Below are 18,438 nucleotides of genomic sequence, written 5' to 3'. Positions count from 1 at the left end.
TTCTATAAACAGATGGCAGGAGATGCTTTTCTTATGGTGTACTTCAGTTCTCATGTGGCAGTGAGAGGACTCCTGCCAAAAGCACCCTGCCCAGAGAGTTTCAGGATGATATTGAAGGCTGAGTCACAGAGAGCCAGAAAACCTGAAAATAGTTTAACAGTGGCCATCACAGTTCTGACCATAGTCAAACTCTGAATCTCCATCACAGAGAGGTCACATTATCTATGTGGCCTCCTTTCTATCCAGAGCTGGAAAAGAGAGAATAAGAAGTCCATCACTCCTCCAATTAATAACTCCAACACCTAGCATTACAGAAAAAAATCTTTAGAGCTCACAAAAAGCTATCTTTCATGTAATTTATTTACTCAAAAATCACAGATAGGTGATCAATATCATTGCTACCACATTCACTGGATTGATGATAATGGTGTTGCTGTCAATAAGTTGAAGAATTAGAATATAATTTTTTCTTCAATTTTTGCTCTTAAGGGTTTTTGCATGGGGTAGATGTTGGAGGGAAGCAACCCTTGATTTTCATCTAACATAGATGTGAGCTAGTTTTTCCACCACTGCTTAGGTTGACTTTAATGTGACATAACCACATACAGTGGTGACCTCTAGATTGTAGGATATCTTGTTTTCACTATTTCCCTGAGCTAGACACTCAGTAGCTACAAGCCACATGTGCCCCACGTGACAACCAAAGATGGTTCCATGAAAGATGGATTTTTAGTTTCTTGAGAAGTCTCCACGATGTCTTCTGTAGCAGCTTGAGGAGTTTACACTTCCCATTAACATGGTATACAGCTTCCTTCTATTCACATTTTCTATTTATGTTTCTGATGACAGCCATTCAGAGTAGAGTGAGACAGAATCTCAATGCAATTTTGATTTGCATTTCTTTGATGGCTGATGAAGTTAACCATTTTATTTTCATAAGTTTAGTCACTGTTTGAGAAGTGGCTGTTCATCTCATTTGCCCATTTATTGATTGGGTTGTTTGTGCTTCTGTAAGGTATACAATAACTGAATATTCACAAGTCAACCTATTACAGGGATACTCATATAAAAATATCGATTGTAGCACTATTCAAAATAGGTAAATTATGTAACCAATCTCATTATCTAAAAGTAAAGGAAGTGGGAAAAATGTGATATGCTGGAATGGTAGATTTTTCTGAATCATAAAGATGAACAAAGTTTTGTCATTTGCAAAACTAAGTGATATAACTGGAGACAATCACATTAAATGAATGAAATCAGTCTTAGAAAAGCAGGCATTTTTCATTTGTAGTTCCTAACACATAAAGTCACATATGAATAAATATATTGTTGGTTTGTTGCCTTTTTTTTTACTCTTTACTCTTTCTGCTCTTTGAGGGGCCCACTAAGCAGTTCCCAAATAAATTACCGAGTTTTATTATTTTTTATTAAAGCCAGGAGTTAAGTTGATTTGTTTCTAGCCAGCTTTTCTTAACTTAACTTATTTCATCTACCCTTTGCCTCTGAGCTTCTATCTTTCTCTTCTATATAATTTTTTAAAACTTCTTTCTCTGTGGCTTGCTGCATAGCTGGGTGGCTGGTCCCTGGAGTCTTCCTCTCCTCCTCTTTCTCACTCCTGTTTCCTTTCTTCCCCGATTTCTCCTCCTATTTACTCTCTCTGCCTGAAATTCCTAACTGTTCCTCTCTCCTGCCTTGCTGTTGCTCATTCAGCTCTTTATTTTACCAATCAGGTGTTTTATACAGACCAAATAACATAGCTTCACACTGCTAAACAAATGCAACATCAAAGAAAGTAGCACATCTTTGCATCATCAAAAAATGTTCCACAGCATAAAAAGAATGTAACAATCTTAAAATAATATTCTAAAACATAAATGTCATGAAATAAAAGTAAAGTTGTCCAGGGAGATAAAGGGGCTTGATGGCAGGGGCAAAGAGGGCAAAGGAGAGTGAGAGAGCATGGGAGGAGACACGCTCAGCTTACAAACACAGTGTGTGAGAGAGCATGGGCGGAGATACGCTCAGCTTACAAACACAGTGTGTGTGAGAGCATGGGAGGAGACACGCTCAACTTACAAATACAGTGTGTGAAAACTGAAGACGCAAATTAACTCAATAAATGTTTATAAACATTGCCATGCACTTTCTATAGGAAAGTCATTTTTAGTTAAAAATGATAACTCCATCCCTACTGAGTGTGTTTCTATGAAAAGAGGAACACAAAATTGACAGTGTTTCAGTTTCTTCTGTATGTGACATGGGACCATACAGGTATGAGAGGCAACCTCTTAAAGGCTTTGGCTTCCTATAGGAGTGAAACCACCTGCTTACCATAATGCAGAGGTGCCATTTGTAATCTGGTATGTGGATTTGATGGCATGCTAAACTAGACTCTCACTAGTCATTACATCTGTGATATTTTCATTTGTTCATGCACGAAATTACCTCGTTTCTCCATGAAGCCCCAAACCCTTAACAATAGGAGCCCAAAAAGTCAAATTGAATTTACCAATAAAATTGATATTTATGTGGAAAACATAGAACTCCTTACCTCCAAGCAATGTTTCAACAAGGGTGAAAACATCAATAGAGTTATACATTCTCCTCTTGAATTGATTTTATTTCAAATACTCAGATGCTTCTTGGATTAACTGTACTAATGGATTTTCACATTACGTACTCCCCTGTCTATGAAGTCAGTCTATATTAATAACGATGCTATTTCCTAAGCCCAGGTCTTCTATCAGTCCATTAACAGCTGCAAAAAGATTTGCTAAGATGAGAGAAACTTTGTTGCTAATGAACAAACAAAAATGGAATGTGTGTAAATATCCGTTTACAAAAGATAAGGTGATTTTCTTGAATATATGACTATTCGCTGCATCTATTCTGTCATTTTACTGAATCAGTACTTTATGTGATAGAATTTCACTCAGATAATATATTTCAATTCTGCACCTAGAATTCATACAAAGATAATGTCAAAAATAATAGGAAGCATCTATATCATAGACTCAAATTTTTGAAATAATTAAAATGGGCCTGATATATTAAAAGATGTCTACAAAGAGAGATGTAATAATGTTATGGCTTTAATATCAAATGCCAGGCCAGAGAAAAACACCTGTTACTCAATCCTGATGATCTGAGTTCCGAATTTGTAAATCATATAGAAAGACAAATTTTTTGGAACACATCTGTAATCCTAGTGTCGTTAGAGATGGTGGGGTGGAGATGGGAGAGTCAGCCAGAGCCTCGTGGACTGGTAACATGGAGTATGCAGTGCAATGCCAAAAGCACCATCGAGCCCCTGCCTCACAAACAAGGTAGGAGGAATCAACTTCCATAACCTTGTTTTATGACCTCCATATGCACACAGTATGCCTATTGTTCTCTTACTCACACATGAAATGCATTAAATAAATAGATAGATAGATAGATAGATAGATAGATAGATAGATAGATAGATAGATAAATAAGATATCCCAAATAGGCATATGCATTTGAACAAATTCTTCCCAGAAGTGACTGGTTGTGGTTTGGGAAGGTTGGAGAGCCTTCAGGAGACAGATTCAAGCTTAAGTGCTTTTGAGGTTTATTTATTCCTCCTGTGTGTTCATTCTTCCTGCCTGTTTATTCTTCCTGTCTGTTGTCTGTTTCCTGTCTTACCAGAGTGGGAGGAGGTGGGAGGTCCCAATCACATTCTTGCAGCACCTTGGAGATGATTTTGGTCACATTTTGTGGTAGTGTGATGAGCTGATACTGGAAAAAAGTGTTCCTTTCCTCAACTTGCTGCTCATGTGCATTGGGGCACCACAGCCGGGAAAACAAATGATACAAGCACTTAAAAAAAATGGTTATTGCATGTGTCTGTGTGTGTTCGCATGCCACTGCATATGTGTGGAGGTCAGAGTACAACTTTCAGAAATTTCCTTTTTTCTCAACATGGGCTTCAAGGATGGAACTCAGGTTCCAAGATTGGCAGAAAGTGCCTTTACTGCTGAGCCCACAAATATTAACTTCTCAAAGCAAAGATATGAACACTATTCACACACACACACACACACACACACACACACACACACACACACACACACAGAGTCATACCCATATTGCCATGATTCATGTTATCAGGGCCTGTGAGAAAACAAATCTGTATCATAATCTATGGGAAATGTTAGGCCGCGGTAGTCACTTTATCATTGTTGGCGTAGTCCTGTGGTTTTCTGGAAACAATATTTAGCCTAAATGAATCCCAGAGCCAAAGTATTCATTGGCCCATGCTGTATCTGCTATCCATGTATTTAAACATTCCCACCTCCTGCTCTTGTGATAAAATGCCAAGCGGAGTACATTCAAACTCACATTCAGTCTGTTGGTTTGAAAACAGTACACCCTTAAAGAATTTATAGAAATAACTCCAGCAAATCAGAATGCAAGGCAGATTTTTGCAGAGCAATCCTGAAGCAGAGCCGCTGCAGCGGGACGTGACTCCACACCTTCTATCCTCTTCACAAAATATTTGATTTCAGAAAATAAATGGATATTAATTTTCATTCAAATGCCCATTTCAATTCATTATCTGGAGACGTAAATATTCACAAAGGTGACACCAAAGTCAATATTGACTTTGGGGGATAATAAATCCTGACAGTCACCAGAACAAGTGGTTTATGTAAAGAATAATTACAATTGTAACTCTGCTAGATATGTTAATCATAATAGAAAGCTAATAATCCATCAAAAATAAGGTGGATATGCTGGGGAGATGGCTTATCATGTAAAGTGATTGCCATACAGACATGAGGACTTGAGTTTGAATCCTGACATTAGCCTAGTGACCCTAACATTTGGAATATGGAAGTAGGTAGATCTCTGGAGGTCATTGAGCATTCAGCCTAGTTAAATCAATGAACTCAAAGTTTGTTTGAAAAAACTGTCTAAAAATAGAGAGTTGTTGAAGATGAGACCTAATGTCCATGTCTGTCCTCCAAATGTAGTTGAACACACATGAATCCATAACCCTGTACAGTTGTGTACACACACACATGAAAATGTACATATGCTATACACATATAGCACCCCTTCACAAATTAGATCTATAATGTTAATTCTTTTGAAATATTAAATTGTTATAAGAAACAATATTAGATTCCATTAAAATATAACATAAGGCATTTGGAGTTCCCTAAAGGACAAAGTGAGGCCCATCAGTATCTAAATGCACAGATCTTTCTCAGAGCAAACACTAAGGATTTGAATCAATCAAGAAAGACAAATCCAGATGTGCAGCCATTGCATTTAACTGGTGTTTGTCTCTTCTACTCACATTGGTCCGCAGAAGGCAGTACTAGGACATCATTCTCACTATTAATGGTCCAAGTTTCATTTATTACTACAACGCAAATAGGTGTGAGACAATGGGGTTGCCCCACATGTCCTGGATGAGAGTTTGCTGCCTTGGCAGGAGTTTCATGCAATTTGTCTGTGCTTCAGTTTTATCAAGTAGTTATTTCACCATCCACTGTGCTATACACAGACAATTTAATCATAGCTAACATGAGAACTCTTCTTTTGAGGAGGTCCCAAGGGGATGCCGGGGTTGCAGGTGGATAATTCAAGGGCCTTTACAAGATAATTCCTTAACATAAAAATAGCTCTTGACTGCAGACTAAGGAGAACAAGGTGAGAAGGCAATTTTTTTGACAAGTTGCTATCTTTTCAGATCAGTAAATGCCAATAAGATGACACTTACATAAATAGCAGCAAGAGAAAACCAGTTTTCCAATGGGTTAAAAATAAAAATAGGCGCTTCTCTCCTAGTTATCGGAAATATACAGTAACCTATCACTAGCTAAAGGATCCTACTGTATAATTAAGCATGCTCGAATGCGCTGCTGCTGTTAGTCAACTGAAAATAAATGGTAAGTGCTTGAGGCGACATGCTGAATACACTGGTGTGATAAGAATGCAATGAATACAGTGAATTAAAACATTATACTTTACCACATAAATATATATAATTATTATGTGTCAATAACACAAGAAAATGATACCTACTTAGTTAATATGACTTTGGACAGAGATCGTATTAATAACCTTACCAGACACTCAGTAACCCTGCCCCACACCGGTGAGTCAGGCAATAGCTATCTGAATAATGACACTTCTATATTCTTTCTCTAAAACTTTTAATATAATATTATTTTTGTATATAATTATGAACTTAAGTTCTTGCAACCGAGAATTAGATAGTACTAGGGAAATTGCACAGAGGGGCAAGCACAAGTAGATAGAGTTTGCTGATCTGTTTGGAATTCCCAGAAACCATGGAAAGCCAGATATCATAGAGCATGTTTAATTACAGAGTGCTTATAGAGAGATAGCATATAGGGACTGTAGAATCCCTGTAAGCACATGGGTCAGCTAGTCTTGTATGTAACCTGTCTCATACAAGGTGGAAGGCGAGGATGAGGACTGATACCAAGGTTGTCTTCTGCCCTCCATGAGCTTACACTCATATACATACACAAGCACAGACAGAAAGCAATAAAGACTAGGAAGAAATTTTCTTAACTAGTGGAAAACTTCACAACAGGTCCTGAAAAATCAGAAGAGAAAGGATATGCTGAAGCATGGAATTCTGGGCAGTCTCGCCCATTTTCTCCAAAGCAGCACTTTGTAATTTATTTTTAGCTGCTGAAATTCTATGTAAAATTTCTTTTAGGAAGCATAAAGATTCTCCTTTAAAAATAAGTTTCAGTATTTATTTAATTACCCTTTACCATGCAATGCTTTTTTAAAAAAACAAAATATTTTCTTACGGCTTTGTGGCTAACAGTCGGGATAATCAAAGACCTTTCCTTTCCAAAATTTATGCAAGAATTGAGGTGTGGCTCCAAGGAGAAAACTTTGAGCAATGTCTTTTAAGATTCCCTAAGTCTGAAGAAGCATATCCAAGGAGCCAAAGCAGAAATTGAAAACTAAAATGCAGGAAGCGAAGTTGTTCCCAGGGTTCAATGGATAAGCTCATGAGACCTTGAAATTAAAGCAAAGAATTTATTGGTCTAACAATGCAGCTGATGAGGAGAGCAAGCACTATAAGGGCCATTCATCATTCTCAAATGAATGTCCTATGGCCAACAGGCAGGGTCCTTCACTTCACCTGGCCAAGGACAAAGACGACATTGGCTAGAGGTTTGTAATTCTTACCCTCCCATATAATCAGCATTCATTGGCAGATAAACACTTGACTTACTCCGTGGTATGGGCGTTGTGAACAGTGCTGCGTGTTTATGAGTGAAGGATTTAGATAAAAGGCAGAACTTGCATGCTCACCCTTGGAGTTCCATGACCAGTTGTGTCCTATGGCACTGGAGACTCTTCAGTTAGCTAGAAGGGTTTTCAATGAGCACAAAATACGTGAGATACCTTCTCTTATTTATTTTCTTGTGGCTGTAATTTATACCTGTAATATATATCTTGTAATTTATATAAAAGGAATTTGAGGAAGCACAAATTTGCTTGGGCTTACAGTTTTATGGTACAGTCCATTATGATGGGGAAGACATGGTGATGGTGAAGCAGACAGGTACATGACCTCCATATTCAGGAAGCAGAACAGTGTCTTGGAACCCAGACCATGAGATGATGTCACACATATTTGGGATGGGTTTTCCCATCTTAATTAACATAGTCTAGGTAATCCTTCATAGGCATGACTGGGAAGTTATTTCCATGGTGATTATAAATCCCAGCATGTTAACAATCAGAATTAAAACCCTCACGCTTGGACAGTAGGCACTGACAATGTAAGTTATTATGCTGTTTTGACAGTTTGGTCCTGGTCATGAAACGGTGGTAAGGAGATTTAATCAGCAGCTCCAGCAACTTTTATGAGTTGGTAGTCCTATATAAGGGCGGTGTCCTTTAGATGTGGGGGGAGGGATTTTTTTTCAAACTTGGCATAAGTTACCTCACATAACAGTGGGCCAGAATCTATGGGTCTGGACACCACAGCCATTTCCCTACAGTGGTGAGGGAGAGCTAGCTCTGAGAGGATGAACAACCCCTCAAGTTTAAATAGCAGCTCTATTTGGGTGTTAGTCCCAGCGGAACAGTAAACTGAGAAAATAATATATCTGAGATTTGAAATCATGGAAAATGGACTGAAATCCCACTGTGATCTCCGGGTATGATATGATCTTTGTTCAGTCCCTACCCATTTAACCTAGGACATTGACAGTGATGAGAACAAAATTCCATTTCCATATGACTCTATGACGCTATTAATGGACAGAGTGAACCCCACCAAGTGCCACATTTGGGGTGGGGTGCATGCCTGGAACCCTCACAAAGACGAACACATTGGCTCCTGCTGTCTCTGCTCTCTGGTGATTCGTCACTCCAGTCTGCAGTCATAGCATTTCTCATTGTGTCTAGGTATTTTTAATGACTGTAAAATGAGAGGGACTTATTTCTCTTAATTTCTGATTGTCAGAACGAGCTTATCCTTGTGGACCCCAGTCCAGGCTGCACACACGGCTCAGCATGAGGAAAGCAGGCAGAGAGGACAGAGTTAATCTGCTCTCCCAGGTGACTATAGAAGATAGTATGTCCTCGTCCTCAAAGCTCCATCTCTATTCACTACACAAGCTGGTGGGTCTCCCTGCTCCTGAGGGTTAAATTTTTCTGGCTCCTAACATTGATTGACTGTCATGTGCAGCTTACAAATCAGTAACAGCTTACAGATCATGGATAATGAAATGAAGCAAACTGTTGCTCTGAGATGAAGGGACAGACATTGACCTCTCCAACCTGGAAATCCTGGGAGGCACAGACACACAGAGAGAGCAAAATGTCAAGTCTGTGCCATGGTGCTTGGAGTTCTCTGCAACACATGAAGAAATACATTTAGTTCATCTATTTAATTAAATATTTGAGGAAAAAATATCATAATAAGGAAATAACTTAGCAATAAATACAAACTTGCCTGAGTATTTAAGATAAAATTTCTAAAAATTTTCACTGGTCACTGACTGCTGCCCTGGTCAAATTCTCACTGCTCTCCTGAGACCCTGTTCCTCTAAATGTGGCATTTGAGTGAGAAACCTGTAACAGCATTAGCTTACACCACAGTGTGTGAATCTGTCACTCAGTAAAAGGTAAATGAAGCTGGCGGCGGAGGGAAGGAAGTGCAGAAGGAGAGAGTATGAAGAATGGAGCAAGGAAAGGAGTGGGGGAAATGGGAAGAGAAAGAGAGGACTGCAGAAGGACTGGATGCAGTGCAACTAGACCAGAAAACCCAAACTTTGACAGGGGGCAGGCTTAGTTCTGATGCCCTGAAAGGGCCTAAAGTCCCTTTCCTCAGCCCAGAACCCTTCCTTCCCAGCTTCCTTATACTTAGTATTGCTATGTGGACAGTCTGTCTTTCCAACCGTCAGGAGATCTGTGCAGACAGCATACTACAGTGTCTCTCCTACGAGACTCTCTACAGCTAATTTCTAGGAACTGGAAGTTGTTCCCCAAAATTACAGATTTGGGGAATTAGTGCAATTGGTAGAGGAAGGTTTTAGAGACAGATGGTTGGGTATGATGGGATTAGGTGGGCATCCCCAAGAGTCCTGTAGGTGGGTGATCTGTGTCAAGCCTGTGCTTCAGCTGACCTTAAATGAAAGCATCACATCCTGTAATTGTGCCCACACAGTGTAACAAAGCAGTGTTGGAGTCCACTTAAGTTTCCTCCTACACCGTACACACTCTCCACAGCAAAGAGCTCAGGGAAAGACACCAGGAATGCACAAACTACACGACTTCACAGAAAGAGAAGGGCTGGAGATCAAGGAAAGGCAAGTGGCGCTTGGAAGGAAGTAGAAAAGGAAACATTTATTCAGCCAGAGCAGCCTAAGAGTACCTATTATATACTGCTCATTCTGCAAACTGATTTTTTTTGGATGTGCGTATGATATATGTATCTGTATGCGGTATTTGTGTACTTAGGAGATATTTCTGAGATTTGTATATATGCACATGAAGTATGCAATGTTTGAGAAAAGGAACGTGATTTTTGCATCACGTGTGTGTTCATGTGCAGGAAAGAATATTACACAAATCTTGGTGTGTGCACGAAGCTTAGATGCCTTAGGAACACTGTGGTAACAGAGGTTTAATACCACAGCTAGCTCTTCCTGAGTACTGGGATCAATCAGAGCCTCACTCTTACACAATAAACATCTTAGTCACTGAGTTCTCTCATGAATTCTGCTAAACAGTTAGAGCATTTCAGAGAGATATTTCTGCTTCAAGGGCAAATTGTTACAAGTGATATGCCTACAAATGTGTTGGTGTTTTCTCTCACTTTCTTTCTGTCTTCACCATTGCTGGTGTTATCCAGAAAAGCACAATCAATTCTGCTGATCTAGGAAACAGAAATAATCCAGCCCCCCCCCCCGATCTGAACATATACAAAGTCAAGTAGACAGTCTAGAGACATTGGGATTTATTCCTAAAGATCAGTTACTAATGATAGCACATCAACCTGAAGTACTCAACTCTAGAAATTCTCCTTCCACAGAGCAGACTCTAAAGTGGGTTAGGATGCTTCATCAACCCCCAACTGATAAGGAACAGAATCCATGATGTTGAGGTTTAATTATACGTTCCTTAGTGACTAGTTCTCATTTTGCTGATACAGACCAATATAATTTATAGATTAGAAGATTGCATCAGTGTGATGGATACAGACAGTGTGTGCTAAACGGTCTTATGTATATGTGAAATATGCTTCATTCAGATTATGGCCAATCTGTATTCACAGAAAACAACTTCATTTCAGAGCAATGAACACATTTTGAAAATCTACTGCTTTCATTTGTCAAAAACAACAGAAGCATCTGTAGAGTACATTTTGGCTTCAAATCTGTGCTTTTATGTGTTTAGTAGTTCATACATCCCTGTGCCTTGAATATTCTTGGTCATTACTCTCTTTGCAGGTCTGTGTCAGCTTAACTTTCAAATATCATTCCTGTAGTCTTACTAGCTATCACCTGAGCTGCTCTAATCATCTCAGATAATTTGCTTACCAAAATTTTTCTTTCTATTGCATTCTACGAATCATTAATCCTTAAAAGAGGGGCAGGTCCTAGAGAGAAAATTTACATAGTAAAGTTCTTACTTTGAAAGCTTCAAAACCAAATTTGAACCTTATAACTCACAGAAATTCCATATATGTGGTTCATGAGATGGCTTAGTCCATAAAAGTACATGCCACAAAATCATGGTGAACAGAATTTCATATAGAGGTGAAAGGAAAGAATCAGCTCCACAAATTTGGTTATGACCTACACATACACTGTGATATTCACAGATTTTATGTGCACACAGTCACCAGGCATGCACCCTCCCACACACACACACTATGTTAAAATAGTATATCTGCATGTGAAGATACATGCATATAATTCCAGCACCAGAGGATGCTTAGGAGCAGCCTAACGCCTGTCTAGACTAGTTGACATCCTCCAAGTCCATGAGAGACCCTGTCTCAAGGAAGATATATATCTTTCTAGAGGATAACACAGTCTGGTCTATAGTATCCACATGCACAAATATACATGTGCATGACCACGCGTAAATAAAATTTTAAATGGGGAAAATGAAAATCTTACTGTACTAATTTGACTTTTAGTTCCTAGCACCTTCACAGTGACACACAACTTCTTCAACTCCAGTTCTAGGGTTTCCACTTCCCTCTTCTGAACTCTGCAGGCACCAGGCATTCGGTTGATACACATGCAGGTAGCAAAACACTCATGCTTATAAAAAATAGTTATATCTTATAAATTAAAAACTTTCAGTGAAACTATCTTTTAAATGTAGAGAGATCCAATTTCCATACTAACTCAGTTGTTTACTTTCTCCGCTATCCCTATAGCAATCCATAGTGTTCCCAGCTTTGGGGGCTCTGACCTTTCAGTCTGCCGAGCTTATTCAAGCCTTAGCACATTTGGAAGCTGCAGAAAGTGTAAGATGTGCACCGTAAGCTTTCCATTGCACCCAAGCTTAGTTATGTTGAAACACTTAGCACTGACATGAAAAACGGCTTTTCCCCCAACGGTCAAGCTTTTTACCGTTCCTGGGGGTCGTGTACTAGATCTCACTAGTTATTTTTCACTTCTGCAGCTACATAGAAAACTCAACTGTAAGAAAGAAAAAGAGTACTTGGAGCAGAATTCTTCTGTGAGTTCTGCAGATGAGCAAGACACCAGCACTTGACACTTAACCCTTTCTTATTTATCATAGTTAAGGTGGCATAGGTGTCTCAAAGTCATTTCATAAGAGTAAAGAGATGAGTTTGCCATGGAACAAAATTCTTTTCCATAATTCAGAACTTAAACTCCATTGAGTAGAATCCAAATGCTTCCTATATTTCAAACCCAAGGCAATGGAAAAATTTCTTGTAGCAATGAGGGCATGTGTTTTTTCAGATTACAGCCAAACATTCATTGCATTGCATAAAGAAGGCTAATCACATGATCTCCAAATTGTAGCAAGGTCAAGTAACTTATAAAGGTAAACCTATCAGGCTTACACCGGACTTCTCTATGGAAACCATGAAAGCCAGAAGATCCTGGATAGAGGTACTGCAGAAACTGCTATGAAGATTTTAACTTAAAAATATGAAAGAAAAATAAATCTTCAACTCCGGGTACAAGCCTAGATATAAAGCTGCTTTGCTTTGAACATCACAGTACTTACTCTTATGCTTCCAGCCTTGATCTGAATGCTATTGGCATCCTTTTTTCAGGTATGACTCAGGAGTTGGGCGTGTTGAAAACTGCTAGCTCATGCCCTTCTCCAAGGCTCAAGTTATGAAGCTGATCGTATAGAACCAAATTCCTGCAGATGCTATGCAAGCTACCTAGTGAAGTGCATTGGGGATATTTTATTTCAACGATGTTTCTGTTTAAAATTGGTTAAAGGTCCAAATTCAAATTTTTCTCATTTTTTAGATTAGTTATATTGGGGGCATGGTCTCTGCACCTGAAATTCATTCATATGAACTAGATCATTTAATGTCTAGCTTGCTGAGCAGCCTTGTAAAGTGGGTGCAGTAAGTGAGGGATATATGCTGTTTGTCTACTAGTAGGAATTACAATCACATTAAACTCTTATTCTGATTATAGTAGCTTCCCAGTTTTAAAGTGCAGTGATCTCAAACACATGCAAATAAAATGACCAATAAGTAGCATTAGTAGTTAATTATGAAAACACATTAGAAGTAAACATTGTCCTAGTGACTAAATCAAAGCCTTTATTCAGCAAATCAAGTTTATTGGAGTGAGTGAATAACCTCTACAATGCCAGCAGGTAAAGGTGGCATAGATTTACCGAATGAAACAATTTCCTTTAGAAATTAATGATGTCAATATTGTTTCAAAATTAAAGCAACACAGTTTCTTAAAATTGTTAGTAAAACTGTTGTCTTCTGCCTGATTAGGCAACTAAACCCATTTTCAATTTTATTATTTGCTGGGAAAAATTATCACATGCAAGTCATATTCCATCACAATTCTTGGTTATCAACTGAAAGACAATGAATCACCAACTAAAGGATTTAGAGATGCTCTGAATCATAGCCCATCATTTTGTGATGAATGGATACAGAAAAGTGAAGTGATTCACTCAGAGAAAACTAAAGCCAGTTGTGCAGATGGGCAGAAAAAACTGAAAAGTACAATAGAATGGTTGGTCATTCCTTAGGAGGCTAATGCAGGGGAGAGTATGATTGCTCTCATAGACTTTAATAATCTCCTAAGTCTCTTCCTTTGTTGTGAAATCCCTCCTCTAGTTCTTAATTTATATTTTATATTTTATAATTGAAAGATGTTCATCTGATTTACGTATGGGGTTTATGTGAAGGAAAAAAGATTTCATGTTGAGCAGTAAAGGTCAAAATGAGCTAGACTGACTATGGAGAACCTTCCAGACTACACCAACTAAGCAGTACGGGGTTACTGCACTGCTGGTAGCTATGGACTTCAAGGAAGCCCTGCACAGCCATTCACCTGCCCTAGGAGAACAGCACAATCTTTGCTTGTCTTGCTCTTCAGTTTGGTTTGTTAACAGCCCTCAGGCAATTCAGAGTCTGATATATCTTTACTACCGTGATCAACACACTCACAGGTCTTGTGAAACTCAGTATGCAAGAAAAACCTAAAACAGGGAGTTATGAATTCTTATCACAATAACACGTCTCTGGGACTCTTAATGGGCAGCAACAAATTTCAGGAAGGTACTTAGTGATTGTTCTAAGTCATTTCAGACAAATTAAAGTTATGAACAATCATGTAATATGTTTATTTTTAAGAATTAAATTGATAGTGGTCCTTCTCTTCTGATTCTCTGTCATTATAACTTTTTATTTAGCCTCATCTTGGATGAATAACCTTAGTGAGAGATTTAGCTTCTCTGAAATTTGGGGTAAGCATGTATCTCAATTGCTTACTGCTTTTCACTTGCAGGATGGAAAGGACAAAAACTGACTAAGTAGTTGACACCTGAGCTGAAACAGCACTTGAACTAGAACTTTGTAGAGACTTCTGGTCTCATTTTATCCATCTCTCAGGTCACACCATAGCTTCTGTGTCAAAGGAGTTGAATATATAACAGTTTTTAAAATTTTACATTGGTCTGATATATATATATATATATATATATATGATTTCAAAATTAACCAGTTTCCTCAGAATATACCCAAAGGAAACACTCTTGCTGTTTAATATCCCAAAAGTCAAGAATGAGGGAATTTACAGAGGTCTTATTGCTGGTAGGCAATTGCATTTTCATTACGGATTTGCAATATCTGTATTATGGCTAGACCCCTTCTAACCTGACTCTCTTGTCACTGTGTTTAATTAGAAACTTATAGAATATGTAATTGGATAAGCACTCATTTATCCCTGTGGAGATGAATGCCCATGTTTAGAACAGAGTATGAGAAAATTAAACATGTATACAAATAGATACTTAATACTACACAACAATATCAACAACAGCTAGTCATTACAAAAGAAGACATACAATTAAAAGTCACTTTTTTAAGAGACTCACTACACCTATAACATATTACCTATGATTATGTACCATGGAAGATCCTGGGGAAAAAATCTGTTTTCAAGATTGCTTGTTACTGATGACATGGAATATTCCTTAAAATATAGGAAAAATAATCTTTAAAAAATATTTTCACAAATCAAATTAAAAGGAAGCTCTTCAGAAGGAAATGTCTAACCCATCAAAGCACGTATATGAATGGAAGCAGACTGTGCATCCCTAGCAAAGCCAATACCTACACTTGAAGAATAAAAATTGTGAGCAGCCTAGATAAACTGGAAATATTCATGCTTGCCTTGAGGGGTTTGCCATATAGTCTCTAAAGACCACTAATAAGTATTGATTCAGAACCAGTTCTTGCTGCCATCCTATTGCTTGCTGTATTGATACAATTTTCAGAGTACAGCAAATAGTCACTGCTATTCCTTAAGAAAACGGACTCCAGAATATTAAGCAACCAGCACTCACTCAATTGCTATGCTGCTTGAAAATGAAAGACACAATTGTCACTTGTGAAATTCTGGAGATCATTATCACCAACTTTCTTTTGAAGTGCTCAGAGCAGACATTGCAACTGCCTTTACTATAAAAATCTAAAGTATCAAACACATGCCATTCAATTTTATGCACATTATTAAAATATGTTGATCATATTAAGTTAAGCAAATTTACAGAAAATATGACTCCAAGATATTTTTATGAATTTTTAAGAAGAGCAATAATCTTTGACGAGGCCAAAGTCATGCACTTGTACCGTGTGCGCTACCCATTTCATCCGTATCCCTCACTTCCACCCTTTGGATAGTCACAGTATTCTCCTGTCCAGATAACAGTCTGTGCTAAGGGGAAAGCACAGCTTAGAGCCACACCTTGGCATCATTTGGACAACACTGACCTCTAGTGTTCCAGAAGGTAGAGAAACTAGCTCAGTCGCGAAGCTTACTTTCTAAGGCTTTTGGGTCTTTCTATATGGCACCACGGGAATAATTCAAGGAGAAGTGGAGAAGAGGAGAAGGAAAGGAGAACAAGAGAAAAGAAGGGGAGGAAGTCAGACTAGAAAAGTCAATCTACCTGACTGTAGCCTACTTCTATATGTTCTCTTAAATGATTTGTTAGTTTCTCCCTTCTTGTTAGAGAGAATAGCCTCATTTTCCCTCCCTTGCAACACAAACTTTAAGAAAATGAGACAACTATGGATTGTGAGCTTTCCAATCTTTGTATCACAGAAACACTGGCTTTACTTTGAACATTTATCTACTTGTCTTCACTCTGGGATGGAAATTCTGGGGCAATATTCTCTAGGGATTGAGGAATAAGGCAGAGGGATTCTTGGTAGTAAGTCTTCCCGCCCCCCTTTACTGATATTGATAAAATAAATTATAAAAGTTAAATACAATAGTTCCAAACTGTATAATATTTCTGAGGTTAAGTGCAGAAATAGAAGATGAGGGAACCAATCCAGAAACTTGAGGGACCGTGGTAAGCCATCCTTGCAAACAACACAGATGGCTTAATTGCATCCTTTCTCATTTAGGAGTTCCCAGAGATGGAAAAACTTCCCTTCCTCTGCCTAGAGAAGCAGCTGAGCAATGGAGCTTGAGCCTCTTGTAGCTTTAGTGATTTATTCAAGTTTGACAAACTGGATTCTTTAAATAAATAGTTCAGGTGGCAGATCTCTGGGAGTAAAGACTACCTGCCTATTAAGTGAAGTTCAAACATGTACAACACAGTGCATGCTCACTATTCCTTCATCGGCAGCAGAACTGTGATGGTGATATGTGCTCTAAAGCTCTCCCTCCTGTGACCGGACAGCCATTGGTCTCCTAGAGTGACTACATTTGAGCTACAATTTTTAGGCCCAAACTCCCAATCCCCTTACACAGTTGCCCATTGGTTACAAAACACCCCAAATGAAACCTTGTGCTTAAGGCAGTGGAAAGAGCTCAGTGGAGGTGAGCGAAGAAGTGTTAAGGGCACCTTGCAAATCCATGGGAACTGCAGTCCGCTGCTGTCACCAAGCTCGGTGACTCCGGACCATCTCTGCCCCGGAGGTTTGCTCCTAGCCCGTGCATCCCTGTCTGAGATTAAGAACCATGAAGCTAGCAGCAGGTTAAGGGAACTTTAAGATTCGAAAGGGCAGGCAATTCAGCAGGGCAAGCTCATGAGAGCTCTGCTAACTTTTGGGATGGTTGGAAAGGTGGAACCACACTGGTTAGGGTTTTCACCCAGCTCTTTCCCAGAGCATATACAATCGGACGGTGGACACTTATTCCTCATAGCGTCATATCCCACCTCACCTCGCCCCCAGCTCTGAGTACTCACAATTTGTCGCTGTTAATCCTAAATGCCACAAGCCAGAGAGTACTAAAGTCAAAACGCTGGTCAGTCTTGGTACAGAATCCATTTTCCCCGAGTGAACGATCTCTTCCAATCTAATCCCAAATTCGCAGGCAGCAGCCGTGGCTTTTCTCTCTTTTTCTTTCTCTCCTCCTCGCTCTCTCTGTTTTCTCTCCTCCGCACCACCGGACCCCTCCCACCCCCCTTGAACAGACACACTTCTTTACTCCATCCTGCTCCTCAGACGCTCCAGCGAAACCGTGGCAGGGCTTCCTCGGAGCTGTGAGCTGCGACCGAGGTTTACAGTTCCTGCAACTGTCCCTTTCCGTGCTCGCCTTCCTCGCCTGCCTCTTCTTCCTCCGGATAGCTTTCCTTAAAGGTTCAAATCCAAACTCAAGGGTAGCTCTTGGCGCTCAGCTCCCGCAATAGCCAGAAGCGCCTCGTTCCGGGTCTACAGCTGGATTCAGTACTAGGGTGGCGGACAGCTCCTTATAGGAGCCTTCTGCGCGGCACCGCCCCCGGCCGATCCCGCCCCGCGCTCGCCTATAAGAGTGGCCTGGGCGGGTCCTTGGTCGCTTGCACGTCCCCAGAAGACTTCTGCTGCGGTGCACTTAGGCTACCTGCTGGGGAGGAAAGGAGAAAAGATTTCTCTCTCTCTCTCTCTCTCTCTCTCTCTCTCTCTCTCTCTCTCTCTCTCTCTCTCTCTCTCTCTCTCCTTTCCACCCATGCATCCCAGCATCCCTAAAATCATAACTACTTACCCCTTCCCTTTGAGGGTCCCAAATGAGGGTCCGGATACTGACATTTAATTCAGGTTTTTGAACAAAGCTGCTGAAGCGATGCCTAAGGGAGTTGGGAAACCGAAGCCTTAGGAGGAGGGATTTTCCCATGGAGAGAGCTTGGCAATGACCTAACCTGATGCCTAAAGCCTTTTACTTCACTTGGCAGGGGAGAGTCAAAGAAAGATTGAATTGTGTGATTCAA

The 18,438-nt window shown here is 39.5% G+C and overlaps 1 protein-coding gene across 1 annotated transcript in view; it reads right to left on the bottom strand.

The window, feature by feature from the left end:
* Positions 1-17,955, bottom strand: part of Cntnap5 (contactin associated protein family member 5) — a 908,928-nt gene extending 890,973 nt beyond the window's left edge. Inside the window, exon 1 of the mRNA XM_087906619.1 lies at positions 17,440-17,955. Coding sequence (XP_087762745.1) covers positions 17,440-17,521 — 82 coding nt within the window. The 5' untranslated portion in view covers positions 17,522-17,955. The remainder of the gene's footprint in view (positions 1-17,439) is intronic.
* Positions 17,956-18,438: the final 483 nt, after the last annotated feature.

The sequence above is a fragment of the Myodes glareolus genome, chromosome 5 (genome assembly GCF_982192425.1).
Source record: "Myodes glareolus chromosome 5, mMyoGla1.1, whole genome shotgun sequence".
Lineage (NCBI taxonomy): Eukaryota > Metazoa > Chordata > Mammalia > Rodentia > Cricetidae > Myodes > Myodes glareolus.
Note: the sequence above shows the minus strand (reverse complement) of the source record. Positions and strands in the feature narration are given on the sequence as shown.